Source organism: Rhincodon typus, chromosome 3 (assembly GCF_021869965.1).
Source record: "Rhincodon typus isolate 14 chromosome 3, sRhiTyp1.1, whole genome shotgun sequence".
Taxonomy (NCBI): domain Eukaryota; kingdom Metazoa; phylum Chordata; class Chondrichthyes; order Orectolobiformes; family Rhincodontidae; genus Rhincodon; species Rhincodon typus.
The window spans coordinates 74,031,468-74,046,483 of NC_063334.1; the positions used below are offsets into that span (position 1 = coordinate 74,031,468).

Below are 15,016 nucleotides of genomic sequence, written 5' to 3' on the forward strand. Positions count from 1 at the left end.
GATTTGGGAGGAGAGAGGGGTTTGAATGACAGAACTTGGGGTTTATAAAATTGGTCTTGGCAGCCATACTTCCCTTCTTCATGTGGATGAAGCCAGGAGGTGAGTGTCAGAGTTATTCTGGCTGTCTGTGTCTGTGCGAGAGACAGTGTGGGTACAGCTGGCATCTCAATGCCAGTTTTGGACCTGTACCACCCTCTTCCTGAAGCAGCCCTGGTGAATATTGGCTCTTCAGACTCTGTATCTTTCCTGGCTGTCTCTCACTGACTTCTCCTCTTCTTGTCTCTCTTTCTCTCTGTTTTCTTGCTTTGTCTCCCTGTCTTTCTTTCTAAGTCTCTCCTTTTGTCTCTCTTTGTTTTCTCTCTCTCTGTCTCCCGGTCACTCTCTGTCTCTTTCTCATTCTTTCTCTCTCTCTGTCTCTCACATTCAAATCTTGTCTCCCTTTGTTTCATTCTCTCTCTCTCTCTTCTCCCTTTATCTTTCTGTCTCTTTCTTTCAAAGTCTCTCCTCTTGTCTCCCTTTTGGTCTTTCTCACTCTTTGTCTGTTTCTCTCACCTGCGTCTCTGTCTCTCACACAGTCAACTTCTGTATCATTTTGTTTCATTCTCTCTCTCTCTTACTAGCAACCACTCTTTGCCCCCTACCCCTCTCTCTTTGTTCCCTCCCCCAGCATTCTCTCTCTGTCTTTTCCCTCCATATTTCTCTCTCCTTTCCCTTTATTTTTCTCGCTTTCCCTTCCTTCCATCTTTTTCTCCCTCTCCTTTCCCTCCATTTTTCTCTATTTCATCTCCCGGTGTCTTGTCGCACTGCCTCTTTCTTTCCTGCCTCACTCCCAAAATTTTGTTTCCATTCAAAATTGCCAAATTCCAAACCACACCCCGCCCCCCCCGCCTCCCCAAATATGACTGTCCCTGCAAATTTGACCCTAGAATTTTGTCATTCAATTTGAGACTCCGTATACCCCTCTCATTTCACACTCTCTTCTTCCTCCATTTTCTGCCTCCAATATAACCACCAACAAGTTTCACTGCTGCCCAGTTTTGTCCCTCTCTTTACCTCCCAGAGGCATGTCCCCAATTTTGTCCCACCCTTACAGTATTGTACCCCTATCCCAAAATCTTGTGCTGCTGAAAACAATATTGCCCCTGCCAGATATTGCACTCCCCCGACATAAATATTTTGCTGTCGTACCCACCAAATATTGTCCTCTCAATTATTGCATTTCCCAATTTCAGTTCCCCAAAATTTTGTTCTCCATCCCAATTTTGCAACCTCCCCACTTTACGTCATCTCAAATATTGCCCCCCACAAATTTTTGCACCTGTTTAAATATTTCCCCTGTGACTTTTACCCCAATGAAAATTTTCAGCCTCAGTTTCTGATAGCTGCCTGTGTAGCTTCACCCTGTTTCTTCGTTCCTCTGTGATGCCTCCACTGTGTATAGATACCCCACTGCATCTCCCTCCATGTGCAATACCCAAATCCCCCCTCACCCTCACTGGATCCCTGACCCCACCCCAGGGAGTACGGCCAGAGACACTCTGGCCTGTTCACTGACTGCCTTACTGCACAGCAAGATCCCAGTTCGCAGGCAGACCCCCTTTCCCCCCTTCACTGAGAAAGATGTTTTATCTAACAAGCCCGACCACCTTTCAGTTTAGACAAAGCACGATGGGGCAAAACGCAGAACAATGCTGTAAGGGAAGGAGCTCCAGCTCCAGAGTCAGATATCTGAGAACAGCACGAGAAGCTGAATTGTGTAGATTACTGGATAAAAATACTGAAATAATTTCATTGTGTTCCAACTTTAAAATCAAATGCTAGAGTCTACCCCTCAAAAGGTATCAAAAGCACTGGGGTCAGAGGAAACTATCACAGTTAAGGATACCTAGGAATCAGAGTGATGTCACTGAGTAATTGTCTGTGTGTCATAACATCACTCATTTGAACAGACAGCATTTGAGTCTGCACAAACAGGTGATCTCCACGAAGGCTGTGAGAGTCTGATGTGTGATTCGAAAGGAGATTCATCAGAATGGTTAAAGAACTGAGGGATACTGGTTTTAAGGTCAGGTTGGAGAAACTCAAGTTGTTCCGCACAGTGCAAAGGAGATTGATATGACAGTTGATAAAGGGGGTGATAACACAGTGTGGACCTGGAAGAAAATTTTCTGATGAAGGGTCCCGTCCTAAAATGTCAACTTTCCTCCTTCTCTAATGTTGCCTGGCCTGCTGTGTTCCTCCAGCTTCACACTGTGTTATCTCAGATTCCAGCATCTGCAGTTCTTGCTATCTCTGACTTGATAAAGGTTTTGATGTTTATGATAGGTTTAAATCAGGTAGATAAAGAGCAGCTGTTCTTCTTCGCTGATAGTAAAACTGTTTGGTACACAGATTTAAGATATTGGGCAATAGTTACTGGGAGAGGTAAGGGAGGAATTTTATGCTACTTTTATTTTACTCAATACTTACCTTTAAAGGCCGATAATATCCAGTGCTGAATGAATGAAAAGGCATGCTTAGATCATTTGGTTTGAGTTTCCGATCTGCAAATCCTCTTCTGATGTGCTCTGAAACAATTTCGGAAAAAAACGTTGACAAGTCCGGTCAGTCGAACAACATTACTGTTTGGATTTGGGGTGACTTTTAAATTATAGAATTAACTTAGATACAGTATAGCTGATTATTGAAGGAAATAAAAGGTCTGAGTTGTATTTCAATAAAAGTTAATTTGGGGCACTGCATCATAGAATCCGTACATGTGGAAGCAGACCATTCGACCCATCAAGACTAACCATCCAAAAGTATCCTACCCAGACCCACATCCATGTCCTGTAACCCTGCATTTCCCATGGCCAATCCACCTAACCAGCACATCTCTGGACTGTGGGAGGATGCCCACACAAACGTGGGGAAATGTGCAAACTCCACACAGACAGTTGCCTGAGGGTGGAATGGAACCTGCTCCTTGGCACTGTAAGGTGGCAGTGCTATCCACTGAGCCACTGTGGCACCCTTGCTTGCATATCTTGCTCGAATTCCAAAGTCACTGGTTCATGTAAACAGTTTCAACAAATTTCTAGAAGTATTTACTTGTTTCTTACAGATTGGGATTCTGTTCTCAGAAGCTTGGAGAGAGATAACTGGAGAGAAATTAAAGTGAGCATAAAACCAAGCAGGACTGTCTCCAAAAACCTCATTACCTCCTGCCAAGTCAGAACAGGTATTTCGTTGATTGACCAATTTAGCAACCAACCAGCTGCCAGGCAAGCAGAGCAATATCTCAGTAATGATTTGTCTCCAATGTTCTTAGATTAGGAATTAAATTTTATCTTTCCAGGCCAGTTTCTGACCAAAAACATTCTCTTTTTTAAAAATCTCAGAATTACTAGCAAAGTGATGGAAGGGATCACTGATGGTGCTTTCAAGCTGCACTTGATCAGTAACAACCTGCTCACTGACATTCAGTTTGTCCTGCCAGTGAGACTAAGCCCCTGACATTATTACAGTTTTAGCTCAAACATGGACAAAGAGAACTGAACTCCAGAGGGGCAGAGTGTGACTACCCTTAACATTAAGGCAGTATATAGGCGAGTTTGGCATACAGGAGCACTGGCAAAACTGGAGTCAATGGGAATCTGGGGGAAAAAATCCACAAACGTAAATCATACCTACACAATGGAGGATGGCTGTAGTTGTTGGAAGCCAATCATCCAAGTCTCAGGATAAATACTTTCTAAACAACCTACACAGAGATGTTCTTTCACATTCTTAGCACAGCTGGCGCTTGAACCCAATGCTCTTGCTCCAGAGGTAGAGATAAACCACAAGAACACCAAACACCTTCAGTAGCTTCATCACTTACTTTCCTCCAATCGCAGTTCAGAAGTACATCAACAATTGCAGTACCATTTCCAGTTCCTCATACTGAAGCAGGCCATTGAAAAAATTTAAACATTAAGGCATTTTGAACAAAAGAGAACCTAATTCTTTGCCTCACATATTCAAAGACATTATCATCACTGAATCGCCCACTGCCAACAGTGTGGTGGTTACCAATGACCAGAAACTGAAATGGACCAGCCAAATAAAAGATGTTGCCACAAAAGGTCAGATTTTTCAAATTTTGGGGTGAGTAAATGAACTCCTGACTCTTTAAACCTGTCCAACAGGGCAAAAGTCAAGAGTGTGATGGAATACTTTGCAATTACCTGGATCAGTTGCAGCACCAACAACACTAAAGGAAATCAAAATCAGCTAGGTCAACGCAATCTGCTTGATTGTCACTGCGTCTGCCACTTTCGACATTCACTCCCTCCATCATCAATTTGCAGTGCAACAATTCACTAAAATTGTTTTGACTTATGCTCTATATTTTAAAGATATTGTGATACTATTCTACCGGACAGTAAATTTCCTCCCATGGAGTAAAGAATACGTGGAATTATTAGTTAAGTAAAATGCACCACTACCACTATGCACCAAATATTTTCTAATCAACTTATTCAGTTATGTTATTACACATCTGTGGAACAGGTGGAACTCTAACCTGGACCTCCTGGCTCAAAGGTAGGACACTAACACTGCATTACAAGAGCCCTTGTGCCACTATCTCTAATTATGGTAAGGTAGGAGGAGTCGAGGACATTGGTCAACAGATGCGATTACGACTGTACTAGTCCGTGATTTTAGTGGTTCGTGATTGCAGTTGCCCAATACAGGCAGTTGACGATTTCTTGTTATTTTCCGGTAGTTTATTTAGAAATGGTACATTAATTAATTAGACAAAGAAAGGAACTATACACCCTGTGATAGGTGAAAATGCTTTACCAATCCTGGAGCTGTTCTGTAGAATGGAGGAGTAGAGACAGCTTAATTCCATGCCCCATTGGTCTGATGGCAACAGGATAGTGGATAGGGTAGTTGAAAAGAGTTATGAGATACTTGCGTTTATCAGTCAAGACACAGAATACAAGAGCAAGAAGGTTATGATGGATCTATATATAATGCTAGTTAGACCACAGCTACAGTACTTTGTGCAGTTCTGGTCACCACATTATAGGAAGGATGTGATTGCACTAGAGATGGTACAGAGGCAATTCATCAGGATATTCCCTTTGCTAGAGAGTTTTACCTATGAAAGAAGACTACATAGGCTGGAGTTATTTTCCTTAGAGCAATGAAGATGGTTGGAGGAACCTGATTGATGTCTGCAAGATTGAGCTTTTCCTACATGCTTGCCCAGTTTGGTTAGCCTCCAGAGTGCCAGTGTCACAGTTTGCTCATCCATGCTATCTCTCTGTGGCTGCCATCTGTAATCAAGGGTGATCTTTCACTGAGCTTCTGTCTCTAAAGCTGAGTTGTTCTTGTTCATCTCTCTCATAATTTTAAAATCATTATTAATTGACTGCTTAACATCCATAATTTCTTTCTCACTGCCTCAAAGTGAACCAACCTGCTTCACCTGCCAACCCAGCCACCTCTAGGAATACCTACTAGTAACAACATTATTGGGCTTCCCTTCTTATACTCATCTTCGTCATTTTGCCACTCTTCTGCCACCCAGCACGTTCCCTCTGCACTGATAATCATTCCCTTTGTTTCTTTACCTGCCCCGTTACCACCCATTTACCTTTGCACCATCATTACTTTTGTCATTATTTCTCCTACCTTCCACCCTATCACTGGCCAGCTCTTTCATCCTTCCTCCACATCCACTGTTCCCTGCCTCTTTATTGCCTAAAAAACAAATTTTCTAACTTTTTCTCATTCTTATATAATGAGATCAACCTGAAACCCTGTACAGATGCCGTTTGATCAGTTAAATGTTTCTAATATTTTCCGTTTGTGTTATATTTTACTGCTCACTTGTTTTAGAGGCTTGGAGAGGACTTTTGAGAGACATTGGGAGATTTTGAGACACTTGCTCTTTATGGGCAAAGAACTTGGAAAAAGTGCTCTTCTATATTACTGGACACCTTATAGAGCTTACCAAGCGAAAGAGAACAGTTGGTCATCAGCATTTTGGTAGGACAACTTCCCCCTCCCCACACCTTGTTTCACTGGAGTTGTAGGGGAACATGAGGTCATGAAAGTGGCAAAAGCTACTGGAGGAGAGAGGGAGAGGAGAACACCTGTCCTCTGAACGTCTTCTAGCAGAACTCCCAGTATCCTACACACTCTGAATCATCCTGAAACAATCGGATGTGTCAGTCAGCACATCCTACTACTTCAATGACATCCACATCTATTGCTCCATTTTAAATTGCATTTCTTCAGTCAGCGATGGTGATCTACTGGTGAACATAGCTGCTTTCCATGCAATTAACCCAGGTTCAATACCCAGCCATTGCAGTTTGCCCATTTGTAAATCTCTCTAATCCAAAACTCCACACTTACCATTGAATTTGGCAGGAATATTCAACTGAGGCATTCAAGAAGGTATTGAATGATGTATTTGGACAGAAATGGTGCAGGTAAATGGAGAAAAAGTAGGAGATTGGCACTTGGTAACAATGAGCTGCTACAGGCATGATGGGCGATTGGCCACCTTCTACACTGAAACAATTCTGTGATTCAGTACTTGAGCTGTAAACTTGCATATATCTATATTAACACCTCCCAGCAAATTCAAATGAGGATAATCAAAAATCAGGATTAAATTGCGTGCTGCAACTAGATTTCAAACAGGCATGTCAGTACAGAGATCGATCCATGTTAGCATACAAAAGAAATGAAATGATATGGGAAAAATGAGGCCAACTTTACTTGAAGTTAAACATCAGCCATAATCTTATTCAATTAAGGGAGAAGTTCAAAGGGATAAATGGCCTACTTCAATTCTTTCTTTATTAACATAGTATTCATTTAGCATCTGTATTTCCTGTCATGTATCAAAGTTAATTTCCTTACCTTTCTCATTAAACAATTTTCAATTCCTTATTTAACAATTTAACCCTTGGTTTCATTTTAATTTTTATTTGTGTCCCCTTTTAAGTGAGATGTCCACAAAATTCTGAAAAAAAATGTACTATGAATTTTAACTACCATTAGGATTCTGGTGGATAATTTCTCCGTATCTTTCAGTTCTGAAGAAGAATCCTACTGGACTCAAAAACATTAACTTTGCTTCTCTTTCCAAACTCTGCTGCAGAGTTTCTCCAGCACTTTCTGTTCTTGTCTTTGTTCAGGCTGGGAAGTCTTCACTTTCTTTCACCTGGCATCTGCTGGCACCTACAGCCTGAAGGACTGCTCACAGGTCAATGTTGTCAAACCTTATGCTTGTCTGATATTTCTCCCTTCTCGCGATCATCTGTGGAAAGACAATGAAAGTTACTAGGATGATACTCCATATTTCTCTATCATCAGGGTTATTCTTGAAATTCATTTGACTCGTTCTTGCCTGCCAAAGTTCCTGAAATCTTTCCAACAGTACATGCATGCATCAGTTAATAGAAATTGACACTCACCCGTTTCAATGCCTCCATATGTTTAAAAGAAACACCACAGTTTTCTTCCTTCATTAAAACCTTTATCTCTGGTGCACCTGGCTGTTGCATGCCAGAAGGTTCTTTAAGTGAGTGGTCATGATCTCCTACCAGGTCACAGCCTGGCAGCATGGTGCCCTACATACTACCCACCATTAGGCAAGCAGCACACCTTGAATGAAGCTCATTGGCCGAGAACCTGCTTGGCATTTTAATTGGCCGATTTGCCATATAATAACACATTTCTCATAGGTGTGGCAAGAGTTGATGATGTGTGCTAGATTAGACACCCATCTACCACAATGAGCATTAAGTTTCGGCTCAGTGAGTGCTCAATGTATGAAACAGGTTTTCAGCTGGGGTAGTTGGAACAAAAACCTTGGAATTATTTCAGGTGCACTGTTCCTTTAAATCAAGTATCTTTGAAGATGGGCAGTCATCCTTATACAGGGTAATGAGAGTTGATGGTATGGTGAGATATGTGTTAACAGAGCAAAGGAGAGGTCCATGGAGCTTACTTATGAATCCTGTCATGTACTGGGGAGGAATGAGAGCCTATATGTTGTTCATTGTAAAATGCAAACAATGAGTAACATCTCACGCTATTTCTATCTACTGTATTTATATGGTGAGTCTACCTCAGTTTCTGTTATTGCTATTGTTAAACACCAGGATGTTGACAGTTGGGGGACACAGCGGTGGTAACACCATTGCAAGTCAAGGGTTAATGGTTAAATTCCTTTATTGGAGACAGTCATTGCTTGCTGTTACTACGTTTGGACATGGACTGCTTCAGTATCTGAGTTGTTGACTCAGATTCCTTTTGTGATAATGGCCCAGATTTTTCTGTAGAATGATATTCATTGAGGCAGCCTAAACAGGAACTTGTGTTTTGAGATTATACTGAAGTCCTGATGCAGCTGATTTCATGGGAATTGCGTGGGAACTTCTGTGGGGAATTACCTTGTGTCATGAACACTTCAAAAATGTCCACATCTCCAAGTCAAAGTCTGAGACACCAGATGGTTCTCTCTTATTCTCCTGAGGTTATAGGATAAAAATCTGCTTCTGGCCATCTGTAAAACTGAATTCCTGTTGACTCCCCAATCATAGACCACCCATCCCCGACTTTTGACCTGAAATCCCTCACCCACTTACATGGTACCTGTACCTTAATCTACCTGGCACCCTAACCCCACTCACTCTTTTTTTTAATCTCACTGCCTTACCCACCTTGCACCCTACTCTCTCATTTACCTGCTTACACACTTACCTTCCTTCAGTAGCTGTACAAGTGGCTTTAGAACATATAAATAACAGCATCTGCTGCTGCAAAGGAGTAAAGTTTCAGTGCTGATCCACTCCATGGCTTGTCATGAGGATTCCTGCAGTTGTTGATGCTGGGATGGTTCCACATTTGCCCGTAAATCTACTTCAAAGATAAATGGACAACTTTTAGCCTGATCTGGGACTGAAATTGGAATTCTGCAATTTGGAATTCTGAAATTGGAATAGTACTATATAGTCACTGACTCCTGCAACACTTTTGTTTAACTTTATTTTTACCACAGAGACTATTTAATATTGTTCTCATGAATTTTATTGTAGGATATCAAATTATATCTTTATTGCAGATGTGTTGGACAGCTTTGGTAGGTGACATGATCAAAAAGTATGCAGCAAAAAAATGAAAGGCTGAAAATGAAAAGTGAATGTTTCTAGCTGGGTGCCAAAAAATGTAGATGCATTGTAAATACCTCCTACAGACTGTTGATTTTGTCAATTATTCACAGGATTTTTCTTCTGCCTCTCTGAAAGGTTTCATCATATTTCAAGACATGATACGAGGAGAAGATATTATTTCTTTCCCTATAGTTCTCGAATAAATAAAAATACAAAGATTTTAAACATTAGAAGAATTGATATGAAAGCAAATGAAGCTGTGATTATTGAAATAAAAAGCAGGCAGATCTAATATTTCAGATCTAATATTTCAGGTCAATTATGTCAAAGTTCGCTGATAGAATCAAATTACAAAATGATTCGTAGTGGGATTTCTATTCTGCTTGTTTCCAGTAGGTACTGTGTATCCTGGATAGAAGCAAGTTAGATACAGTTACAGTTTTTAACTGGTTTCAATATAGAGGTTATACAATAAAAGGAACTTGAACCAATTGCCATCACAAGGGAAAATGTACTGAGCAATTTATTGGATTAAAGGTAGTTACATCCCTGGGGTCTGCATTCTTGGGTTTTAAAGGAAGTGACAACAAAAATAGTGGATGCTTTGGTTATAATATTCCAAAATTCCCTGGATGCTAGAAAGGTCCCAATGGATAGGAAGCATGCATGCATTATATTCAACATGGTGCTCAGTTACGAGTGGTGTACCATAAGGATCTGTTATCGGTCCTCTTCTATTTGTCATTTTTGTAAATGATTTGGAGTAGGAGTGGAAGGCTGTATTAGTATTTTCACGGACGATACGAAGGTGGGTCGAGTTGTGGATGGTGCAGAGGGCTGTTCTAGATTACAAAGGGACATTGATAGGATGCAGAGCTGGGCTGAGAAGTGGCAGATGGAGTTTAACCCTGAAAAGTGTGAGGTGATTCATTTTGGAAGGACAAATTTGAAAGCAGAATACAGGGTTAACGGAAAGATTCTTGGCAGTGTGGAGGAGCAGAGGGATCTCGGGGTTCATGTCCACAGTTCCCTGAAAGCTGCCACCCAGGTGGATAGAGTTGTTAAAGCGTATGGTGTGTTAGCTTTCATTAATAGAGGGATTGAGTTCAAGAGCCGTGAAGTTATGCCCCAGCTATACAAAAGCCTGGTTCGGCCACATCTCGATATTGTGTCCAGTTCTGGTTGCCTCATTACAGGAAAGCGTTGGAAAAGGTGCAGAGGAGACTTACCAGGATGTTGCCTGGAATGGAGGGAAGGTTTTACGACGAAAGGTTGAGAGAGCTAGGGCATTTCTCTTTAGAACGATGAAGGATGAGAGGTGACTTGATAGAGGTGTACAAAATGATCAGAGGTATAGATAGAGTGGACAGCCAGAGACTTTTTACTAGGGTGGAGGTAGCTATTACACGAGGGCATAGTTTTAAAGTGAGTGGAGGTAGATATAGGGGAGACGTCAGAGGTAGTTTCTTTACTCAGAGAGTGGTAGGGGTGCGGAATGCATTGCCGGAGAGGTTAGTGGAGTCGGCCTCACTAGGGGCATTTAAGCGGCTATTAGATAGTCATATGGTTGATAGTATAAGGTAGGGGTGGACGTTAGATAGACCTTAGGATTAGGGTAAAAGTTCGGCACAACATCGTGGGTCGAAATGCCTGTACTGTGCTGTACTGTTCTACGTTCTATGTTCTTTGCTAATTTAACTCCTTCATTCAAAAAGGGAGGATGGCAGAAAATAGGAAACTGTAGACCAGTTAGTTTACATTCTGTCATTGGAAAATTGTTGGAATCCGTTACTTAAAAAGTAGCAAAGGGACACTTGAAAAATCAAAATGCAACCCATCAAAGTCAGCATGGTTTTATGAAGCATAAATTGACCAATTTACTGGAGTACTTTGATGATGTAATAAGCAAAGTGGAAAATAGGGGTCCTGTAGATATTGTATTTCTGGTCTTCCAGAAGGTATTTGACGAGGTGCTGCGCAAAAGGTCAATACACAGGGTAAGATTACATGGGTTAATGTAATTTTATTAGCTTGGACAGAGGATTGTCTAATCAACAGAAAGCAGAGTCTGAATAAATAGAAACCAAAAGAACTGCGGATGCTGTAAATCAGGAACAAAAATAAAGTTGCTGGAAAAGCTCAGCCCATCAGGCAGCATCTGTGAAGGAAAAAACTGAGTTAGCGTTTCGGGCCCTTCCTCAGAACTGAATAAATGGGTCTTTTTCTGCTTGGCAAACTGTGACTAGTGGAATTCCACAGGGTTTGGTCCTTGGCCCTCAACTATTTACAACCTATATTAATGACTTGGATGCAGTAGTAGAAGGTATTACCACCAAATTTGCAGATGTCTCTAAAATAAGTGGGAAAGTTGTGATGAAGAAATAAATTTATAAATGGATTGGGATAGGTTCGAAGAATGGGCCAAAATTTGACAGATGAAGTTTAACTTGAATAAGTGCGAAGTTACCCATTTTGGTTGGAAGAATAAAAAGGCAACTTATTATCTAAAATGAGAGAAACTTCAGGGTGCTTCGGCACAGGAATATATGTATCCTCACACATGAATCACAGAAAATTAGTATGCAGGTACAGCAAGTAAGAATGAGGGCAAAGAGGATTTTGGCATTGCTTGCTAAAGGAATGAAGTGTAAAAGTAGGGAAGCTTTGTTGTAACTGTACAAGGCACCTGGAGACTGCATCTGGAGTATTGTGTACAGTTTTGGTCCCCTTATTTGAGGAAAGATGTAATTCCACTGGAGGCAGTTCAGGCAAAGTTCACTAGGTTAATTCCAGAGATGAAAGGCTTGTCTAATGAGGAGAGCATGAGCAGTGCAGGCCTATACTTGCTAGAGTTTAGAAGAATGGGAGAAGATCAGATTGAAGTATATAGGGTGCTAAAGATGATTGCCAAAGTAGACATAGAACGGATGTTTCTCGTGGTGGTGCAGTCTAGAATGAGAGGTCATGCATTCGGGCTAATGCATGGCAACTTTAAAACAGATCAGCAATTACTTCTCTTAAAGATTTGTGAGTTTGTGGAATTCACGACCCCAGAATGCAATGGATACTGAAACATTAAATACATTTTGTAGAGGGGATAGAAAGATTCTTAATTAGTAACAGATTAAAGAGTTATGGGGAGCCAGTAGGAAAGTGGAGGTGAGACTGAGTTGATAACAGCCATGATTGTATTAAATAGCGGAGCAAACTTGAGCAGCTGAATTGCCCAGTCCTGCTTTTATTTCTTACGTTTTTGTGTTCTAATAATTCTGGTTATGTACGAATACCCCTGCTCTCTGTTTTCCATTAGCCTAGGTCTAAATCTTTTAACTTTTGTGACAACCCTGGGAATAGTGGTTCTTTGATTTCCAGAGTCCTACCCTATTAGGATACGTGACACAAACAAAACTGGAGTCAATAGGAATTACGAAATTCTCAGCTGGTTGAAGTCATACAAATCACAAAGGAAGATGACTGAAAAGCGAGTCTGCTGAAGAAACTTGTGCCTGCATCTTTGGAGAGCGAAAAACAGCATTAATATTTTGGGTTCCATATAACCTTGCCTTTCAGAAATGAAAGAAGCTGGAAAATGTTGGTTTTTTTGTTGTGCCATTGCCAAAGGGGAGAAAGGCAAAACTTTTAGCAGTGTGAACTGTTTTTTTTTCCCTTTTCCCATGTAACATTTTTACATTTCTTTTTACATATCTAAATCTCCATCGCCTCCCTTTGTCCTTTCATCTGAGCCCACTCCCCATCTATTCCACTTGCTTCTCCTCCCTTTTAAGACTAGTTTGCTCCGACCAGCCCAGTCTTAAATGCACCTACCTCACCCAACAACAGGACTGCCATACCCATGACACTAGGCCCTTCCCTCCTCTGCTTTTATGCCTTCCCTCCCTGCCACTTACAGCCTTCTTTGCTGGCTTGTTCCTTCCTTCTCCCCTATTTCCCCACCATGTGCCCTCTTTGCTGCTACCACAGACTCTCAATCAGCACCTTTTTGAACAATGCTAAAAGAGTAAAAGTTACTCACTCGAACTCCAGCAAGTTAACTACCCCATCTGCCCCATGTCAGTCATGAATCTGAGGCTTTGGAATAGTGTACTTAAATTTGGTGAGACTGCTGGTGCCTAGGAGGACCGTAAAACTATTTAGCTGGTTCTCATATTGCCCTCCCACCTGCCTTTAACCTGTCTGCGATCTTATGAAGGGCAGGTAAAGCCTAGTGTGATGTACCTGAATTCAATTTTGAGATTTGCTTGATTGTCATGTTTGATAGTCCACTAGTGTGACCAGTCTTTCCATGGGTTAATGCATTATCGCAAAGGCCTTCAGCATTGTTACTCACATTTGAAACAAACTCCTCCAACTCTCTGATAATGTGAGCTGTGCATCTGGAACACATGTCAGCACATCAAACACTCTTTTCTGCTGTTCTGCTGCTCCAAGAGTATCCTATTCTTCAATAGACCTCAGGTTCAGACCTGCTTTCAACTAAACAAATATTCCTGGGCCCTCTGATGCAGACTGTCGAAGAAGGCTGTGAGTGGCAGGGAGGGAAGGCATAAAAGCAGAGGAGGGAAGGGCCTAGTGTCAAGGGTATGGCAGTCCTGTTTTTGGGTGACGTAGGGGCATTTAAGACTGGGCTGGTCGGAGCAAAATAGTCTTAAAAGGGAGGAGAAGTGAATAAGCATCTCTTATTCACTTACCATGTGTGAGTCACCAGGTGCAAAGCCAACTATCTTCCTTAGCATGAGAAAAAGTATGAGAAAATATGCTGCTGTATGGTACGTGTCTGCTGATGGTTCACCTTCGGATTGAATGAACTCTTTGAAGGAATCATCGTCAAACTCCTGGACCACATCCCACAGGGCATTTGGCGACACTGTGAAAAATTAAAGACGTACATTAGAATTGTCAGGTTAAAGATATCTTGAGCTTTTGCTATGTAAATGGTAATTTCTGCTGCTATCAAGTGAACATGTGAGTGCTATATACCATGTGGTTTTCTGATATTTAATCTGTCACTAGGAGGCTGGGAGGTCCACATATGATAGTTACAGGCTGATATTTAGCAACTTGTCTGCAGCTGTGACTTGAGAGTTTCCTTAAAAATTCATTCACATGAATGTGGGCATCACTGGCTAGGCCAGCAATTATTACCAATCCCTAGAGGCCAATTGAGAGTCTGCCATACTGCTGTCAGCTTGGAATCAAACGTAGGCCAAACCACAGCAGTTTCTTTCCTTAAAGGACATTAAGAATCCAGGGAGACTTTTCCTGTCAATTGGCAACAGTTTCACGGTCATCGTTAAACTCTTAATTCCAGATTTTTACTGAGTTCAAATTCCGCAGTCTGCTATGGCAGGATTCGAGCCTGTGACCCATGACCTCAAGGATTGTTTCAGAAATATTGATACTTTTTCATGAACATGGATTTAAAAAGTCAAAATGTGGAAGCCATATTTAAACCTAGCTCGACTCTGTAATTTGCAAACTGCAAAGCTGGAAATAGACAGTATTCACGCTGTCAGGCTTCGGACAATTCCTGTCAAAACCAGACAGGCCTAGAACTGCCAGGCTAGATGCTAACGGCCACATTGTTTCACAACGAACTGCTATTACACCTCCAGTGAACTGGCTTTGTCCAAAGAATGCTATGTGACTTGATGGCACCCAGCTTAGTAAGAGGACAGAAACATGTAGCATAACAGTGCAGCACTTGATAGCTGAAGGTTCAAAACCATGTTCTGCAGCCTCCAAATGTGGAAAGTAGTCAAGTTATTGGATCTTCCTGCCCCTACCTGATGCTAATATGGGACACAAACCACAGAATCTTTGAGAAGGGT

At 41.5% G+C, this 15,016-nt stretch overlaps 1 protein-coding gene across 1 annotated transcript in view; it reads right to left on the bottom strand.

The window, feature by feature from the left end:
* Positions 1-15,016, bottom strand: part of wdr36 (WD repeat domain 36) — a 165,001-nt gene that overhangs the window by 134,952 nt on the left and 15,033 nt on the right. The window contains exons 2-3 of the mRNA XM_048593664.1: positions 13,877-14,052; positions 11,049-11,140 (exon numbers count right to left, since the gene is read on the bottom strand). Of these exons, the coding sequence (XP_048449621.1) occupies positions 11,049-11,140; positions 13,877-14,052 (268 nt within the window). The remainder of the gene's footprint in view (positions 1-11,048; positions 11,141-13,876; positions 14,053-15,016) is intronic.